This window comes from Eschscholzia californica, unplaced genomic scaffold (assembly GCF_041429995.1).
Source record: "Eschscholzia californica isolate CP2 unplaced genomic scaffold, dmEscCali1.0.p SCAF_4, whole genome shotgun sequence".
NCBI lineage: Eukaryota > Viridiplantae > Streptophyta > Magnoliopsida > Ranunculales > Papaveraceae > Eschscholzia > Eschscholzia californica.
In genome coordinates this window covers 19,789,214-19,808,419 of record NW_028238461.1, presented here as the reverse complement: position 1 = coordinate 19,808,419, position 19,206 = coordinate 19,789,214, and the positions used below count along the sequence as shown (strand labels likewise).

The 19,206-nt window shown below is 37.4% G+C and overlaps 2 protein-coding genes across 2 annotated transcripts; both read right to left on the bottom strand.

The window, feature by feature from the left end:
* Positions 1-7,278: 7,278 nt before the first annotated feature.
* LOC147543493 (putative pectinesterase/pectinesterase inhibitor 45) lies at positions 7,279-10,278 on the bottom strand. Its single transcript, XM_086634380.1, has 3 exons — positions 8,836-10,278; positions 8,573-8,733; positions 7,279-8,213 (listed from the first exon to the last, which is right to left on the bottom strand). Exons 1-3 carry the CDS (start codon positions 9,744-9,746, stop codon positions 7,519-7,521), a joined length of 1,767 nt encoding a protein of 588 aa, XP_086490506.1. The 5' UTR covers positions 9,747-10,278; the 3' UTR covers positions 7,279-7,518.
* A 111-nt stretch (positions 10,279-10,389) lies between these two features.
* LOC147543492 (Plant invertase/pectin methylesterase inhibitor superfamily) lies at positions 10,390-14,504 on the bottom strand. The gene is made up of 2 exons (XM_086634381.1): positions 13,225-14,504; positions 10,390-11,419 (listed from the first exon to the last, which is right to left on the bottom strand). The coding sequence occupies exons 1-2, from the start codon at positions 14,162-14,164 to the stop codon at positions 10,731-10,733; spliced, it is 1,629 nt and encodes a 542-aa protein (XP_086490507.1). The 5' UTR covers positions 14,165-14,504; the 3' UTR covers positions 10,390-10,730.
* Between the last annotated feature and the right edge of the window lie 4,702 nt (positions 14,505-19,206).

Sequence of the window (19,206 nt, the reverse complement as noted above, 5' to 3'; positions counted from 1 at the left end):
AGACATGTCAAGTTTGAGTCCCATGTATTTTTGTTTCCCTTTCATTTTATTCATTGTATGAACGATCTCATGTGCTATTATAATGTTGTCTGTGATTTTTCGTCCTGGAACAAAGGCTGCTTGATGTGGTGATATTATCTCGTCTAGATATGGCTTGATTCGGTTTGCTAAGAGTTTGGAAATCACTTTGTATGTTGTATTGCAAAGGCTTATTGGTCGAAAATCAGCTGCTGTTTGTGGGGTAGATGTTTTGGGAATGAGCGTTATGTGGGTTCTGTTGTGTTCTGGTCCCATAATACTTGTAGAAAAGAAGTCCTTCACCATGGCTATGAGATCATGTTCAACTATTTCCCAATTATCTTGATAGAATACTGCAGCATATCCATCTGGACCTGGTGCTTTTTCACTTTTAAGATGGTGTATAACTTGAGTTATTTCTTCAGTTGTGGGGATAACACCAATTAAGTCGTTTGTTGTCTCATTGATGACTGTGGGAAATAGTGAAGGGAGCAACTCATCACTCTTCGGGTCAGAAGTGGTCTAAATAGTAGAGAAATGTGAGGTCAAAATGTGTCCCACTTCGTCCTTTGAGGTTTTCCAAATGCCCTCAGCATTCTTTAATGATTTGATGGTGTTGTTTCTGGAAGCTGCCATTGCATGGAAATACTTTGTATTTTGATCGCCGAGAGAGATGGACAGTTCTCTTGACTTGATCTTCCAATAGTGTTCCATCTTATCATATCCTTCTTGCAATTGTCTCAGCAAACATTGCCTTTCGTTTGGTAAGTTATCAACCCTTAATTTATCAGTGAGCATGTTGATTTCTTTTTGCAAATTGCCGTGATAGGATTTGTGCCAATACTGAAGCTTTTGCTTTAGCGAGTGGAGTTTATGATGAACCACATCCATTGGGGTGCCTTCCATGTGTAACTCCCAATGATCCTGGATGATCCTTTTACAACCTTCCTCTGAAATCCAACCTTTACAATATTTGAAAGATTTTTGATGATTAGGTTCAGTTAAGGTAGTAGTGAGATAGATAGGAGCATGGTCTGAGCCTATTCTGGCCAAATGATGTATAGTGCTATTTGGGAATAGACCTATCCAGTTTGGGTTTGCCAATACCCTATCTAATCTTTCTTTTATGTTTATGCTCCCCTCCTGTTGGTTATCCCATGTGAAGGGATCTCCTTTAAACCCTAAATCCATAAGTTCCAATTTATTTGTGACCTCGTGAATGTCCTGGATCTGTTTAGTATGTACAGGTAGGCCTCCGAGCTTTTCATCTTGTGAAAATACAGTATTCAAATCCCCAATGAGCAGCCAAGGAGATGAAGTTGCTTTAGTTTTGTCGATCACTTCTTGGAGGTTCAGCCAAGGTATATGTCTCTCGGATCTAATAGGGTGTCCATAGAACATAGTGATTTGTACCATATACTCCAGAGCTGGTATGTGAACTATGGTGTGCAGAAAATTCTCTTGGGCATTTTGTACCTGCAAATGTAATGATGATTTCCATGCTAACAATAATCCTCCTGATTGTCCATTTGGGTTTACCTGGTGTCTCTTGGGCATTTATGTTAAGAGATTTTTTTTCTTCCGATTTCTAGTTGTAAGGCATTGCAATCCATTCGCAAATCGTTGCAAACTAATTACAAATTTTCTATTATGTTCATGATTTTTAGTTGTAAAGTATTTTAAATTAGTTGCAAATCATTGCAAATTCCTTGTTTCGTTCCTGATTTTCAGTTGTAAGGCAATTGCAAATGATTACAAGTACTGTGAAATTTATTTTAATCCTGCTATACAACATTTATAGGAGGTTTGCAACCCATTGCATCTATGCTGCAAAAAATTGCACCAATTTTGCAAACATGGAAAACACTTTGCAGTCATTTGCCAATAGTTGAAAACAATTTGCAAACAACTTGTAAACATTGTTAACCAGATTTAAGACCATCACAAACATTTTACGAACTATTGGAAACCATAGCTAACAGTTGCACACCATTGGAAATAGTTGCAAACAATTGCCATCCATTGCTAACCATTGTGCAAAGTAACATTATATAAAACCAAAAATTTATTGATTTGAAGGGTTTAAACTTTATTTCAAGAATCAACAATGAATAATTATTTTCTTCATTAAGTTTGTTGACTCAATAATCATAGATCAGTGAATAGTTAAAAAAGGAGTTTACTCAACAATCAAAATCCCAAACTTGTTAGTTTTAGGGTTTCTGAACCGGGCTTAATTTTGAAACAGATAATCGTTTAAAGATTGCAAACAATAATCAACTAATTTGAAGATCACCCAAGTAATTAACAAAGAATTGTTCAAGAATGAATCAGTTGAGAGAATGAGATTTCATGTGAAAAAAAAACGTGGTTTAGAGAGAGAAAGTGATGCCCAGTCGCAAAATTGATTTTCAAAGGTACTTTCAAATTTTTTCTATAAGATAAACCTACAAGTGGTTCAAAAAAAAAAAAAAGATAACCTACAAGTAGGGGTGGGATTTTGGCCCGGAAACCCGGAACCCGCCCACGACCGTCCGAGTCCGAGGGGTCCGTGATCGTCCGATGCCCGAATCGGTCCATACCCGTCCGACCGAAAGATATTAAGCGGACGGACGCGGGCATAGGTCTTTACCCGGTGGTCCGACCGAGTCCGCCCGCTTATATCATCCGCCCGACCGAACCCGTCCGTTTATCCTACTCGTTATACCTGCCCGCCTATATGATTGATTTTAAGCCTTTAGATTTGTAGAGTTAGCTACAACCATTAGATTTCAAGAGTAAAAATAAATAACCCTAGAAATCACTTTTCTTAATTTTGTCTTCGTCGTTCTACTTCTCTAGTCTTTATCTCCAAAATCTCAGTATCTCATCAATAACCCGAGAATCCACAATAAACCGGTCGTAATCCATGAGAAGAAGCATGGAAACCGATCATAATCCATGAGAAATCTCAATGCTTATCTTGCGATTTTGAATTCATTTACTTTTTAGAATTGCAAAGTGGGAGTTTTAGAAAGTTGTATTTAGCGACTAAACATTTTAAATTTCGAATAAAAGTTTCTTTATTTGTTCATTAGTGACCGGTGTCCGCCCGACCGATACCCGGTTTGCCCGACTATCAAAACGGTCACGGACGGGCACTTTGTTGGAGAAAAATCCGAAATGTCCGCCCGTTTTGTCCGGATGTCCGAGTGGACATTTAGGACTCGTGTTCGTTCCGCCCGGACCGGTTGAGTTAGTGTCCGTTTCTCACCCGTCCGGACCGATTCCCACCCCTACCCTACAAGTATGCCACAGGGAGCTGAAGGCTAGAAAAAAATCGATCGAACATTTATGACAAAAAAAAGATTAGAGAGATTTGACCAAATTTCCCAAGAATCATATGTAACACATAGTTTCCAATATTGAGTGTTGCATTAGTGATGCTCTCAGTTGAAATTATAAAAGTAGTTAGCCGAAAAAAATAGAAACTCAATTGCAATCGAGCCTTAAAAATTCAAATGTACAGTTTGTTGTTGGATTTGCACCAACCAAAATCTGAAGCTCGTAACATTTTTTGCCTCTAGGAGCAAATATAATTTTTTGTTTACCAAAAAGAACATCACATTGGATTTGAAGACAAATACTTCCACCAAGATTGAACCCAACAACAAATATTAAAAAAGAGATGCAAACTGCTAGGCTAAAGGCCCATTTACATTTAGTTGTGTTTAATACTTCGAAGACATGTTCTGAGGAACTGTAATCGTTTTCAACTATTTTATGGAAGGGATGCAAAACCCTAGGCCAGAGGCCCATTTACATTAAGTTGTGTTTACTACTTCGGAAATATGTTCTAAGAAACTGTACTAGTTTTTAACTATTTTATGGAAGTGATGTTAGAAGTTTACGTCAGGGTAAACATCGCAGTGGGTGTTGGGAAAAACGGGCACTTAGGCGTAGCGGAAACAAGAGTTTTTCTCCTTTGTGTTAGTTACGAGGATAATACAGAAGAATATGTGGGAGCAATAAACAAAAAACTAAAAGTAAATAAGACAACGATTTTTAACGTGGAAAACCTCCTCAACTTGCGAAGTAAAAATCACGAGAGTCGTAGTCCAACCAAATCAACTATAATAAGCAAAGTAGTTACAGACTACGTCCACCCGAGACTCAGACCCTTCCCAAAAGAATCAAGCTCAAACACGAAGAAACACGGAGAAACCCTCACAAGAAAGAACAAAAACAGCTCAGAAATTTGCAGTCCGAAACGACCCTAAATTAACTAGGATTCCGCCAATCAATCAACGATCCCTCCGTACAAATACTAGATGATTATGTCAAGAACATTTCTGCCAAATTTCAGCTCAATTGGAGAAGAACTTACCGTCGGATTTTCCGAACAACGAAGACTGCGCGTGCTGAAAAAGTTTTGCCCCGCTCTTCTCGGCAACCTCCTTCTCTCCCCTCTTCTCTCGTGCGTTTCTATTTGTGTTGCCCCCTTTGGTGCTCCTCACACACATCTAAATTAGGTTAAGGTTGTATTTATAGACTCCCCCTTAATCCTAATTCCACCGTTATAAGTAACCGACCCAAAGAAACTCGACTCGGGTCCGGGTTTGGTTTCCTAATCCAAACCCAATTAGGTTTCCCCACTAGGAGGAAAACCCAACAGTGGGCTGAGCGGATTGTGTGTGAAGCAACTCGATCCAAAACTCGTGTGTACGTAAGAAGTAGAGAATACAATTTATCATAAGAGGGTGGGATTAATCTAGTAGTTATAGAAGTTACAAATGATTCAAATTCTAGTCCTAAACCAGAAAGAACAATGACGACCGGTTCTTGGTCAAAAATAGAGTGGCCCGGAGAAGCAAGTGAATCGGATAAATTTTTTACAGGAAGAAGATAATTAATTTGATATACTTTGGGTCCTCTTTTTGCAGGTTTGTAGTTGGAGCATAAGATTCATTAGACGGGTTAAATTAACTGAAGAGAAATTTCTTTTTAATGCATTTCACACAACATGAGAAATGGTGCGACCAAGAAATTGAGACAAAATCAGTTTAGTAAGAGTGGCATTGATCCAAGAAATTATCATTTGATCAATACGATACCAAAAATAGTAATCAGAGTTTGGAATAGGAGTTGAGGATGCTGAAGTAGGAATGATGAGCCATTAACAAATTTGAAGAGATCCTGACTATACAATATTGGAAGCATTTGGTTGCGCCACAGAAGATAGTTAGTTCTATCAAGTTCGATAGAAATGAGATTGGATATGTTGGTGAGGGAGGGAAGAGAAAGTGATGAGGGAACAGTCTGGGTAGAATTTGTTGTTTCCCGTGTACTGATTCAACAAGTTGACACAACGAGTCTTAATCGAGTCACAGGTGAAACTGGTTACTACTTTGATTTTATTTATAAATCAATCCAAAATACTTTCGTTCCAAATTAATGGAGAAAGACTAAGGAAGAGAACAACTCAATGTCTTTCGTATTTCTAACCGATAATGTTTGTTATCTAGAACAGAATTAAGATCGGAAAGAGGAATTGTATTGCTTCTGTGTTTTCTGATTTAGTACTTTAGAATCAATCACACTTCTGGTTTGAAAAATCAGAATGTCTTTGATTAATAAATCAGATAAACTAAAAAAAATAAAATTCGGAGGATAAGAAGAAGAATATTTTAATCGAGGTGAGGTGTTCCTCTTTCCTTAAGACAATTGATGCTCTGTATAGTACCACATAGTTACCGGAGTTCGTCTCCCAAGATACAACGATTAACCTTTCGATTCGATGGTACTTTGAATCAGAAAGCAGTCGAACTTGAAAGTATACTAACCTCTGACTTAATCCAAATGGACCAAACTTCTTTCTTATGAAACTCCTTGAAAACTTTGCTAAATATTCTTCTTAGACACTCTAATATGATCTTATAACAATGCTTGATACTCTGGAAAAAACGGAATTAAATTTGGAGTTCATCTAGACACATTCATTAGGGGCGCGTCTGTTGGATTAGGACACATCTATTGAGAAGAAAGAAGTGATGCTTCACTTAATTCCCAACAGATCACGTCGACTTCGATTTGAACCGTTAAATTGCACTCAAAAGCTCGGGAGGAACGCCCTCCGTTAGATCCGCCCGAATGGCGCCCAACATGAGGGTTTAATGGCCGTTAGATTGAGGTTCAGGAGATGTCCCACCATGTCCGTCACGGGCTTAGCGCGAGCCATTGGATCTGGCCTTTTGCACGGACAGAACGCGAGTTGTCCGATCTGGACGTGTTCTCTCTGTGCAAATGGCCCCAAACCAACTTTTCCTTATAGCCATTTGGTCCCTTAATGTAACCATTTTCCGTCCAAACTTCAGACTTGAATATCTCATTCAGCCGGAATCGGATTTGAGTGATTCTTGACTCTAAACTTAAGAGCTCGATGAGAGGAACGCAATGGAATGCTCCATTTCTGAGTTTGACGATTTGAACCGATCTGAAATCGGCTCCGATTCCAACAGAAACAACAGTGGGAGAGAAAGGGTGTTGAGCTGATTCAGCCATGGAAACAAGGAACAAAAACCTACACGGAAGGAAAGAAGACAAAACTGAACTGTAGGAGATATTTTTGGAAACTTACGTGGCTCTTGATACCATGTAAATGATTTGATCAAGATGCCCTAAAGAATGTCACAACTTGTATTATATAGACAACAGTTACGATGTGAAAGGGTTGAAATTTTAAAATCCCTTGAATACTACTAATAAATTACAATAATATACACACTTAGAGTTTAAACAAGTGTTTAATACAAGAATGTATTAAGATCACACTCTTGTGACAATTAGGGGTGGGAAAAAGATCCGGAAGACCGTTATCCGACCCGTTCGACCGAGATAAAAAGTGTCTATGGACACCCGATGGTCATAACGGTCAGTATCCGACCGGCCCGAAAGAATTGGCGGACGGTCACGGTCAAAATTCTATGTCGAAGGACCGTCCGAGTCCGCCCGAATAAATAGGTGGTCACCAACAGTTTATGTCCGAGTCGACCGGTTCGATGAAGTTAGAGTCCGGTACCGGCCGGTCCGGACCGATTCCCACCCCTACTGACAATGCAGTCCCTTTCCATCTTATAAATGCATAAAATCGTATCTAGCAAAATGAGTCAAAGATCGTATTTCGTGGTGGTACGAATTAAGTAATTATTCTTCAACGAGAAAAAAGAAAAAAAAAACGAGAATCTGCGTTTTCTCTACTTGATCATCAAATACAAATACAAATAAAACAAAAAACAAGAAAAAAATTTCTTGATGAATAAATAGAGCAACAACATCAACAACAACAATAACAACAACAACATTAACAACAACAACATTAACAACAACAACAACAACAACAAGAAATGAGTCTATCTCTCAATCAAATAAACCATTTAAAAAATTAATAGTTGATCCAGATAGGAGAAATCCAACTCTTTATTTGATCTCTAAAAGACATTCCCAACTTGTTAATCAATCAAATTATACATTATACAACCCAATTTGAGCAGGAACCCCAGATGCCTTAACCCACTCTCCTCCTATGAACGACTCTATTGTATATGTCTTACTTTCATCTTTTGTCCCAACTTTGTAACCAGGCCATTTCACTCTGCCATTAGTTCCAGCTCCTGGCCCTGTATTATTAATCTCTCTATATGTCAATGTTTTTAGATACAAGTCTCCTTGCCATGGCATCCACCCGTCTGCTTGAATTAGATTACCGATCATCGATTCCATTATAATCGTCCTCGAATATTCTTTCCATGGCCTACCAAGGTAACTCTTTATTTGAAACTTTAACGGCATAAGTTCAGCATCAGCTTTTATTTTACAATTTTGTATAACTATTCCTGTGGTTTCGCGTTTATCGGTTCTTCCTTGAGCAGTGACAGTGTTTTGTTGGTTATCTAATGGTTTCCTTACTATGATCAATGAGTCTTGTATAACGGCAGCTGCATCACCGAATATGAAGTCAATTGTACCCAGGATTTCACAGTTTCGGTAGAATTGACGATGAGTTTGAACGTAGAGAGTATCTTGGTATCCTTCCATTCTGCAGTTGTGGAAAATTGAACGATCGGATTGGACTCTGAGTGCTACTGCTTGATGCTTTTCTGGTCCTGCTGTGTTTCTAAATCCCATGTTTTCTGCCATAAAACCATCTCCAATTGCCACTGCAAATTTAAAAGATTTATAAATATCACCATAACAGAGTTTAAGTTGCAAAATGTGTAACTGCGAGAATAGTCCCACGTGGACAAAACCTATTCTCATAACAAAGAATATGGTACGGAAGCAGAGCTAGACCCACAAGTGATAGGCCCAACGACCACAAGTGATGCACGTTATCCAACAAAATGACAAGTGTTCGAACCACACACGTGAGAAGACGTGTGAGAATAGTCTCACATGGGCAAAAGACACTCTCATAATCAAGAATATAATTGTCCTTAGGTCTTTTCCGCTAACTGCAAATCGATTTAAAGTTGAGGATGTACAAATGTAATAGTAACAAATTTATATCTGTTTGTACCAAAAGTAGCTGTCTGGAAGGTCTGAAAACCATCAACATGATTCTTGCTGCCGGTAATAATGGTTTTCAAAGGTCCGTCTCCATACATCGTAACATTCTGCATTTTCTTTGTCACGGTCACTGTCTCTTCGTACACACCTTCCTTCACATAAATGACATATCTGTTCGAACAAAAGAAGCAAAAATACGGAAGCACGAATTAGCATTCAAAGCAATGTCAAGTTACATTTTTGTATGGCCAAGAAAAAGGATGACAACATTACCTTCCATTGTATTTAGTAGGCATGGCAGCCAAGGCCTCAGATATGGTCTTAAAGCTTCCACTGCCATCTTTGGCCACCACAACATTAGGTTTCAGAGTATTAGCTGCAGGTTCAGGTTGAATATCGAGTAATTTTCGACCTTCATGGGATATCCAATCTGGAAGACCTTCTTTATCAAGAGGTTGTTCCTTTGAGAGAAGGCGACGATGGGTAATTCCGGGTATTTGAAGAACCGAAAGAATAGACGACATTTCAGAAACAATAGCAAGAGCATTACTTGTCAATTCTTTAGCGGTCTTCAAATCCTTTTCTATTTCATTTTTCGTTTTTCCTTCGGGAAATCCATCGATACAAGTCTCTTGATATGACATAACCGCGCTAAGCCAATTGTTTAAATCATGAGTTCTTGAAGGAAGCTTATCAATGTCATGACCTCCTACATGATCTGCTGAATCGTTTAACTCGTCTTTTGCATCGGCAATAAGAGATCTACAATCTTTAATAGCCTCTTTTTCTGCAGGATTATCTGTTTTAAATACCGACGAAGTTTTTAAGACGTCATCCAGTTCATTAATCGCTACTAAAAATGCAGCTTTAAGGAGATCTTTAGGATGACTTGGAGAATTTGAACTCATTAGCTTTGTCAAACTAGTTTCACATGTTTGTGAGTAATCTGTATGTTTACAAATCATTTTGATCCCATTTCCAGAATGAGAAACTTCTTTTGTTGGTACAATTTCAGACTTTTTTTGTTTATGTTCGGATCGATAAACAATAGCCACGACACTAGCGGCAACGATGAGAAGAAGGACAACGATCGAGACGACTGCCAACCAAATCCTCCTTTTCAACTTTTGTTGTTTTTCGAGCCTTCGGCGTTCGGATAATTGGCCGAAATCCTGGAACACCATCTTGTTTTGGGATATTAGGAAAAGTCCCAGTGGAGTGTGTTCCTTCTGCTGCCTTAGGGTTAAGCTAAGGCAGAGAGGATGAACTTTTCTTTCCCTATTTCTTCTTTATCTCCCTTTCTTTTCTTTCTAATGAAAGGATCTGGAATTTAGACAAATCTGAGTTTTTCAATTTAAAAGTTAGTTATTAGTGGAATAGATTAGTTAATGTCTAACGGTTGCACCATATTTGGCGCGAAATCTTGCTAATTCTTATTTTTGTTTGTAATGACTATTGTACCCTTTTATTTTTATTTAGGGTATTGGATTTTGAAGGGATAGTAAGGTAATTTGGTTGGAAAGAAACGGATCTTTTTTGTTGATTATGTGGTTGTGTTGAATTGAAGTTGTTATTGTTTGGGTTCTAAAATAGAAAATTATTGACCTTCTAAATACTTTTAGGACCTCACAATCAAGTTGTTAAAATGCCTAAAGTTCTCAACCATAAAAGTGTCAATGGGGTTGACAAACATTAGCCAAAGAACCCAATAGGATTTAATTTTCCCATCCCTTCCAACTTGTACATTTTAATCAAGATTTTGAGATAAAATTGCAACTAATCAATTAGCGACAATTTCGTTATTACATGCAATGGAGGACTAATTAGTTTGAGATCGAAGAAATGTAATACTAGTGCATTGTTTACAACTGAAACAGAGTACACGATAATGTTAAAGCCTTATAAGTAAGCTATCATTCAGTTACATATGAGACACGTTACATTGGGTATTACTATTACACTCCGTTAACACTCAATGTAACTCTGTTATCTTAACACCTCTCTTACACTTCGGGACGGTTGCAATCCCTAGGAACCTTATGGTTCTAAAGTTCGACATATCGAATGGCTAGCGCTGAAAATATAGTAGAAAGACTTTTCAAAGAGGTTGGTTTTAAAGTTCAAACTTGTTTACATAACTAGATCTTCAAACATTACTACAAAATTAATCAAATACCACTCTCATAAGGAAATGAAGTTGATTCGATCCACTCGTCTCCAGTAATTAGCTCCTCAACAGTGAAGTTCAACGCATCGTCGTAATCCATAACATTATATCCAGGCCAAGTAACCCGATTATCCGTCACTGACCCAGGCCCAGAATTATCATACTCACCATAATACAAAGTACTTAATCCTGTATCCCCTGACCAATTAGTCCAACCAGCAGGACTAATGAAGTCATCAATGAAGGATTCCATATAAACAGTCCTAGAGTACTCCTTCCATGGCCTTCCCAAGAATGATTTCACAATAAAATTACCTTCAAGCAAGTCTTGAGATGCCAAAATAGAACAATTTTGGATTGAAATTCCTGTGTTTTCATCTGGGTTATCCCTTGATTGTGCCGTTAGGGCATTAAATTGTCCATGGTTTGGTAATCTTGCTATGATGTTGCATCCTTGGAAAACAACAGCTGCATTGCCAAATATAAAATCGACCGTTCCTGTTATGTTGCATTCTCGGTAGAACTGTCGAAATGTGTGTACGTATAATGTGTCTTGGTATCCGTTGATGTTGCATCTGTAAATGGCTGCTAAGTCTGCGCTTACTCGTAGAGCGACCGCTTGGTGTTGATCTGGTCCAGCTGTGTTCTCAAATGTTATATCTCGTGCTAGAAACCCGTCACCCGAGACCGCTGAAATTAATCAAAATAAATATGAATTTAGAAGAAGATTTTATTTCAAAATGAAGATGAAACCAAGATCTATATACTAATGATTGTGTGGATGGAGGAAAATATAGATTACACGAATTAGGAAAATATGAATTAATAGGAATCTAAGTTTCCAAAAGAAACCGAAACCCCCAAATTTTGATTCCCACTTCCCATTGTAGGATTTGCATTATTTCAAAATTTTAGGTACATTTAAATCTACCACTAAACCACTACAACCACCACTATTAACTCTGGACCACCACCATGTCCCGCCACAACATTAACCGATACACCGCCACCACAGCACAAATCCATGACCGCGTCACTAAACCACCACCTCACCACTATTAGCATCGATCATCTTACATCACCTGGGCATTAGAATTTGCAAAGTAGATAAGTCTTGGACAATCTTTTCCTTAGAAGTCGGTTTTCAAGGAGAAGTAAGCCCAATAAACTCTAACATGGTACCAGAGCTAGTATTTCAAGGATAGGTTATGACTTAACCTACGCCCTATGTGAAGGGAGAGTGTCGAGACTTTAGTCCTGGCGTTGGCGAGGTATGAGGATTTTCCCACATCGCTGAGAATTAGTATGTGGGAAGTAGACAAGTCTTGGGAAATCGTTTCCTTATAAGCAGGTTTCGAGGGAGCGTTAGACATGAAGAGCTCTAACAACCACCAGCACACCAACCACCAAGGCCATGAAGCCAAAATCTTGGGAGTTAGCTTTGTCCCCAAATAGACTATCAAAAATCCTAAAAAGTCGTAGATCTTTAGAATTTAAGTTTCAAAAAATATCATTTTCTGTGAGAATCAGGTATCATTCATGAAAACAAACCATAAGGTGTCTGATTCCTAACACAGACAAAACCATTTTAACCTAGCAATCTATATTCCCCAGACCAGGAAACACATTAGCATGTACACAAAAAAAAGTTATCCCTGTCAAAGGCAGCATGTGACTCCATACCATTTCGTACCCCCTCTGTTTTGTCACGGACTCAACCTAAGATAATATAGATTACTAGCAAATGGTAGATCTTTTAAATGAAAACAACAAATTGAAAACAAATAAAATGTTAAACCGCCCGAATAATCAGTTTCACCACATGACTATGGCTGATGTGGTCGGCATATCCCTTGATAGATCTTGCGAATTCTCCCTCAAAAATGAAGGCACTCAGGCAGTCAGGCCGAGGGGGGAGGGCAACCGACCTGTGCGGTCACACCAATCCCCCTCAGATCACAAGATTTTCTTAAAGGAATGAGGGACTCCCTAAATACCGAATTAAATCTAATGATTTGATAGTCTAAAATGATTGAGAAAAAAATGTGAAGAAATGTAGTTTAGTTGGTAAATATTTTGTACAACAAGCTTGAGGTCACAAGTTCAATACTCTTCTTTGTCAATTCCTTTTGTTTATATTCTCATCTCATTATTACCTCAAACTATTTGTAATAACAACTATTAATACTATAGTTTTAATTAAAATCAAATTATAAAGTTCAATACTTGTTTAATTTTTTTCATGGAATATGTTGTTTGATGTGTCTGGTTCTTGTATAAAAAAAATTGGGAGCGAAAAAACACAATTTAAGTTCATCTGAGATAAACAAAAAAAAAATTTCTTAGTTCATTTTAGATATTCACAGGGGTCCTCAAATTCTCAGTAACGCCACTGCGACCAGGTAACCTTAGTTGTTGAGTCGACTTAATTTTAGGGCCATCTATCACTTTCAAAAGAAAAACAAAATAGGATATCGAAATTAATATGAACTTACCCACAGTTGCAGACCTAAAAGTAGTCCAACCATCACCAACACTTCTTCTGCCAGTAATCACAGTGGCATCAACCCCATCTCCCAACAAAACGATATTAGTCTTATGCTTTGAAATTGCAACATTCTCTTCATAAACCCCTTCTTTCACATATATAATGATTCTATCTTCACTATCTTTAGGAGCAAAATCAATGGCATCACTAATACTAGTAAAATTTCCCGACCCATCTTTAGCCACAGTTATAATACCACTTGGGTCATATTCATCATCCGAATCTTCAAGAATCCGACGACTTTTTCGCAACATCCACGATGGAAAACCCAAAAGGCGACGGTTTTTAGTACCATCTTTTTTGTAATTTGATGGGGTTTTGTCATGAGGGTGAGAAATCATAGAGAGAGAATTACTTACATGTTGGTAAGTAGTAGTAATGGAGTTAACAAGAAGTTGTTTTGATGGACCAGAAGCTGAATCTAAACCTTCTAAACAAGTGTTTTTGTTAGTAAGTGAAGCACTTAGAAAAGTTTTCGAATCGGAAAGTTTTCGTTTATTCGGGGAATTTGATGATGATTGAATAATAGAGACAGTTTTTTGTAAAGAAGAGATAGTGATTTGGTGAAGATCAATACAATCTTGAATAGTACTAGTTTGTTTTTCTTTAATACCAGAGTTTCCAAGATTAAGAAACAAGTTTGATAGATTATTAGCTTCTGAAAGTGCATTTTGAAGGGTTTGAAGAATAAATGAGAGAATGTTTGGGTTTATGTTGATAGAGACTGAAAGCTTTAGTGAATTGAAACAAAGATCTGGGTATGGGGTGGAATTACAAGTAGATCTTAGTAGTGGCAAATTTGAATTAGAAGAAGAAGAAAATGTTGTTGATGAGAGAGAAAGTAGTAGAAGTAGAGATAATAGAAGGGAAGAAGAAGGATTAGCCATGGGATGATAGAAGTTGGAGAGAGAAAGTGAAGTAATGTGAGATTATGAAGAAGAAGGTATAGAGTAAGGATGTTTAAATAAAGAAACCTAGTCAGTGAGAACATAAAATTGCATGAATGGGTTATAGTAAAGTAGAAAACAGAGGTATTTGAAGAATTGAGGTATTTGAAGGATGTTTAAATAAAGAAACCTAGTCGGTAATGGCCTACCCATAACAGAGTAGATGCTTAGCAACTGGGCTACTAGTTGTTAACGTTATACTTTGTATTTAACGTAAGATATTTTCTCTCAAATTTAGAAGTATATTCTTGAATTGAAATTCAGACCTCAGGATTAAACTATCAAAATTGGAGTTAGTTCCGTGGGGTCTTATATTGTGGATAAAAGTTTGATAATACCATTTTTTTTTTTTTGAAAACTGCAATATCATTAAACATTACTTAAGTTACATATGAGATTGTTGCAGCTGGAAGAGACTTGCTTGAACAACCATGATCTAGACGTTTTATGCGTTCTCGACCATTTAGCAAGTTTGTCCGCTTTTATATTAACGGATCGATTAACATACATAAACTTTACATTAACAAAAGAAGTAGTAAGACTCCTAATTTTATCCAAAACATGAACCGCTGTCCAGTGTAAGTGATATGTTCTTCGATCGTTTTGGTTCAACGTGCTTATAACATTCTTGGAGTCTCCACAAAAAAGCACACTTCGTTTTCCTTTATCGATGGCCCATCGAACTGCCCACAAAAGTGCCATCGACTCTCCTTCATCTATTGATCGACATCGGATGGCCTTTGATTCTCCGGCAATGCTTTTACCTGTATTATCAAATACATGAACAAAGGCAATTCCAGCATCTTCAGTAGTCCGTTTAAAAGATGCATCAAACTTTATACATATATCGAACAATTGATATTCCGAAGGGTGTGAATTCAAAGTTGAACTCTCTATAGGTTTCCTTTTTATCATTTGTGCTATCATCCATTTGGCTTGATAGAGAACTCTTTCAATTGAGGGATTAATATTTTGAAAGACTTTTGAGCATCTTTCTTTCCAACAATACCATATGACAATCATTAATTTCGACTTGAGTGATATATTAGTTGGTGGAACATCGCTTTTTATCCCTCCTAGTTGAGTAATCCAGTCTTTGAAAGAGCTTCCTTCCATTCTATCTGTATGAAGCCCATTGCTTATCTCATATATGATCCCTCTAGTAAAAGGGCATCCTAATACGAAATGTCGCCATGTTTCGTTCGTTTCATTGCACAAAGGGCATAATATAGATGGCAAATTCATAAAAGGACTCAAAATATCATAAAACGGGACCATATTAAGACTTAGCTTCCACATAAAAATTTTGATTCTAGGGGTTATCCCAAGTTTCCATAAATCATTCCAATAATTTTTATCATTAAGTTCAACTGTTTGATAACAAGTGAGGTGTTTGTAAAGGGATGAAACCGAAAAAGTGCCATTTTGTGTAAGAGTCCATTTAAGTGAGTCTTGGGTGTGTTGACCATTCAGAGGGATAGATAGGATTAAATCACAGGTATGCTCATCAAATAATTCATGCAACAATTCTACATTCCAATGATTTTGATCATTTCTAAGCTGATTTACATAATAAAAATTAGGGGTGAGCTAAAACCGAACCAATTGGCCAAATCAAACCAAGTCGAACCGCATCGATCGGTTTTTGGATCGAACCGATCACCATTCGACTCGGTTCGGCCGAAAAACCGATCAAACCTAATTCGGTCTGGTTTGGCTTCGACTTGAGTTTCTAGAAACCGGCCAAACCGGACCGACCGAACCCTAAAGAAAAATGAAATAATATTTTTGTAAAGTTAGAAAGTATTAAATAACAAAGGAACAAAATAGAATACCCCTAATCAACTCTTCCATACTACTGTCTGTCCACCTTCCTAGTTGTTGTCGACTTTATCAACCATAACCTATACAACTTGATTGAAAAATATTAGAGGTAAGTCTTCACTGATTTTCTATGTACGACTACATATTCTTAGTTAGTAACTTAAAATTATAGATTTTGCGTTCGCCATTCTACTTGTTTTTTTGTTTGTAATGGTGCAAAAGTACGATGAAATTTTAATTTTATTTTCAGTATATGCAATGATATGAATAACATTAGTTTACCATTTTCTCTAAATTGTGCTCGGTTTAATCGATCAACCGAACTCAACCGAACTCAACCAAACCGAGTCGAACCATGTCGGTCGGTCGAATAATTGGCTCGACTTCGGCCGATGATTTAGTCAAACCGCCATTTATTGGTTCGGCTTCGGCTCGAGCCAAAACCGAAAAAAACCGACCATTGCTCACCCCCAATAAAAATTAGTATGCTCAACATTTAAAGCTAACTTTCCAGGAATCCAATTATCATGTCAAATATGAATGCGACTCCCGTCTCTCACTTCCTACATAGACAAGTCCTTGACCAGAGAAATTCTCCTATAAATACCTTTCCAGAGCCAGGATGAGTTGGTCACTCTAGCTCTTTCAATGGTAGTTCTAGGATAATATTTATACTTGACAAAATTACACCAAAGAGAGTCTGTATGTGTTTGAAGCCTCCAAACCATCTTTGAAATCAAAGCAGTATTAAAATGAGTCAAGTTTTTGAAGCCTAATCCTCCTAAACTTTTTGGGTTTGATAATACCATATGCATATAATATCATAGACTGTAATTAGGAGTACTCTTAATCAACTTTTGGGCCATGATAACAAAAATATCAGAACAACCAATTTGTGGACATGGACTAACTTGGGATAATCTAGAAAACTTCGGGTTTTCGAGGAGAGAGAAGAAGTAGAATGACGTAAGCAAGGCGATTTTTTCCTCTCTCCTTTCTCCCAAAAACAAAACCCTAATTTAATCAACAACACTCTACTAATCTAGCAAGATCCATCAATGATCTCAACAAGAATAACACCTAAATCGAGATAATAAAGCATAGAAACTACCCAATCAAGAGGGATTGAAAGACAAGATAATCAATTCATGCTTCTATTCTCATAGTGCATGAAGAACAAGTGGTAAACAAAGAGGAAGAAAGGAAGTGCAGAGGGTAGCAGATCGAAGACGATCAAAGGATCAGAGAGTGGAAAGCGCAGGATACAAGGTTTGTCTTTTACACATTAAGTTTATCTTTCTCTTTCTTAACATGTGTAAGAATTAAGTTGGGATTGGACTGTTCCCGCCTCCCGAACCCAACCTGCATGTAACGATCCTCCTTTTTCTTCACTCTTGGCTGATTTCTGTTGGCTTGTTCGACCGAACCGACAAATGTTTGGACTCTGAATTCCTTCCCGAGGAGCATGCGTATACTTAGTGATTATTCCGTCTGAATCTAGGTTAGAGTATGAGATCCCTTGATATCCTCAAGCCTTTACTTAGTTGTCTAGGAACAATCACCCTAGTGTTTAATTCCTCCACTCTCCGAGACTCAAAAACATCTCTTCATTGTTGGCTCCTTTCGATTCCTTTCTTCAGCCTTTTAATGTCGACTTTTCCTTCAGATAACAATATAGACAACCTAACAAAAAGTATGGCACTTCAGTTGAGTCTTTCTGATTATGGTAATCTTACCATTTCCTATCCCAAACCCTCTGAAAATCAAGACTTGCAGGAGATACCTTCGGGTTTTGTGGCTAGATTATGTTGCCATTATAACTATGGTATTGGGTTCATTAGGAGGAATTTATCAGTTCAATCGAAGTTTTTTAGAGAGTGCAAGATATCCTCTATATCCAGAGGTCATAATTACTTCACTATTAAGCCTAAGAATCTCATTGTTATGATTGAGATCAATCAAGGACGACCTTGGATCATCAGAGGATTGTTGGTTGTGATGCAAGAGATAGATTTTCCTTTAGAAGGTGAGCTTCCAGAGTTGATGCAGCAACCAATGTGGTGCAGCTTCACAGGTCTTCCTTCAGCTATTCAGAACCAGCATGATTTGGAAATCATTTTCTCCTGCATGGGGTATATCATGCAAATTCTTCCTAAAAATTTCATTATGGTGACTAACTGTTGAGATACGTATGTAAACACGTGATATAAGAGACGAATCGAGATGAGAAGATCCGACAATCCAGACTATTCCAAGATATTTGAAGATATGTGAAGATCAAGAATATTCAGTTTCATATATTTAGAATATTTCTTGTAATATATCTAATACTATTATTAGATATATTTTATATTGTTTCTTAGTTTAGTTAGGATAAACTAGGAACCCTGATCCTAATTTCTCTATAAATAAGAAAGGGTTCTGAGGATTAAATCATTCGATTACTAATCAATCATTGTAACGAATCACCACAATTGTGGTTAATAAAGTATGTAGTCATTCTGGCTTTCTCTGAGGATGTAGGTCGTGAATGTCCGACTGAACCTCGTTAAATATGGTGTTATTTATTTATGTTCATCTATCTCCAATTATCACATTTTCGTGAATTTCTACATGGTATCAGAGCCAGGGCGATTGTCATTATCTATGAGAAGACTTCCTCTTCTTCGTGAAGATTGATCTAGACAAGACTAAACCAAAATCAATTTATCCTGGTTTGAATCTCTTGTTCTGATTTCTTCATTTGAACTTCTCAAGTCAAAACCCTAGGTTTGATTTCAGATTCAAAAAAAAAATCCTCTCTTTCCAACGATTTTCTTTCGTTGTGATTCTACTTTCCAGGTACTTTGTTGATTTGTTCGACTTTTACAAAATTCTCTTGTGTTTATTGTTCTCACTTCCAAACCGAGAACACCGGGTAGAAGATGACATTATGTTATCAGTTATGGCTAATGAGGTTTTCAAGAAGAGTGTGAAGAAGGTTTTGGATGTGATTATTTCACTATTTTCTTCAAGTCGGTCACTTCAAAAGTTTGTGTTCCGACTTGCGGGAGGGTGTTGAGATACGTATGTAAACACGTGATATAAGAGACGAATCGAGATGAGAAGATCCGACAATCCAGACTATTCCAAGATATTTGAAGATCAAGAATATTCAG

Bases quoted from the DNA above. Each gene is read 5' to 3' on its own strand.
- LOC147543492 (XM_086634381.1), bottom strand. From the start codon at position 14,164: ATGGCTAATCCTTCTTCTTCCCTTCTATTATCTCTACTTCTACTACTT. The intron at 11,420-13,224 runs GTAAGTTCATAT...GATTAATTTCAG, and splicing joins TTTTAGGTCTGCAACTGTGG to CGGTCTCGGGTGACGGGTTT.
- LOC147543493 (XM_086634380.1), bottom strand. From the start codon at position 9,746: ATGGTGTTCCAGGATTTCGGCCAATTATCCGAACGCCGAAGGCTCGAA. The intron at 8,734-8,835 runs GTAATGTTGTCA...TTGTTCGAACAG, and splicing joins CCTACTAAATACAATGGAAG to ATATGTCATTTATGTGAAGG. The intron at 8,214-8,572 runs GTACAAACAGAT...TTAAATTTGCAG, and splicing joins CTTCCAGACAGCTACTTTTG to TGGCAATTGGAGATGGTTTT.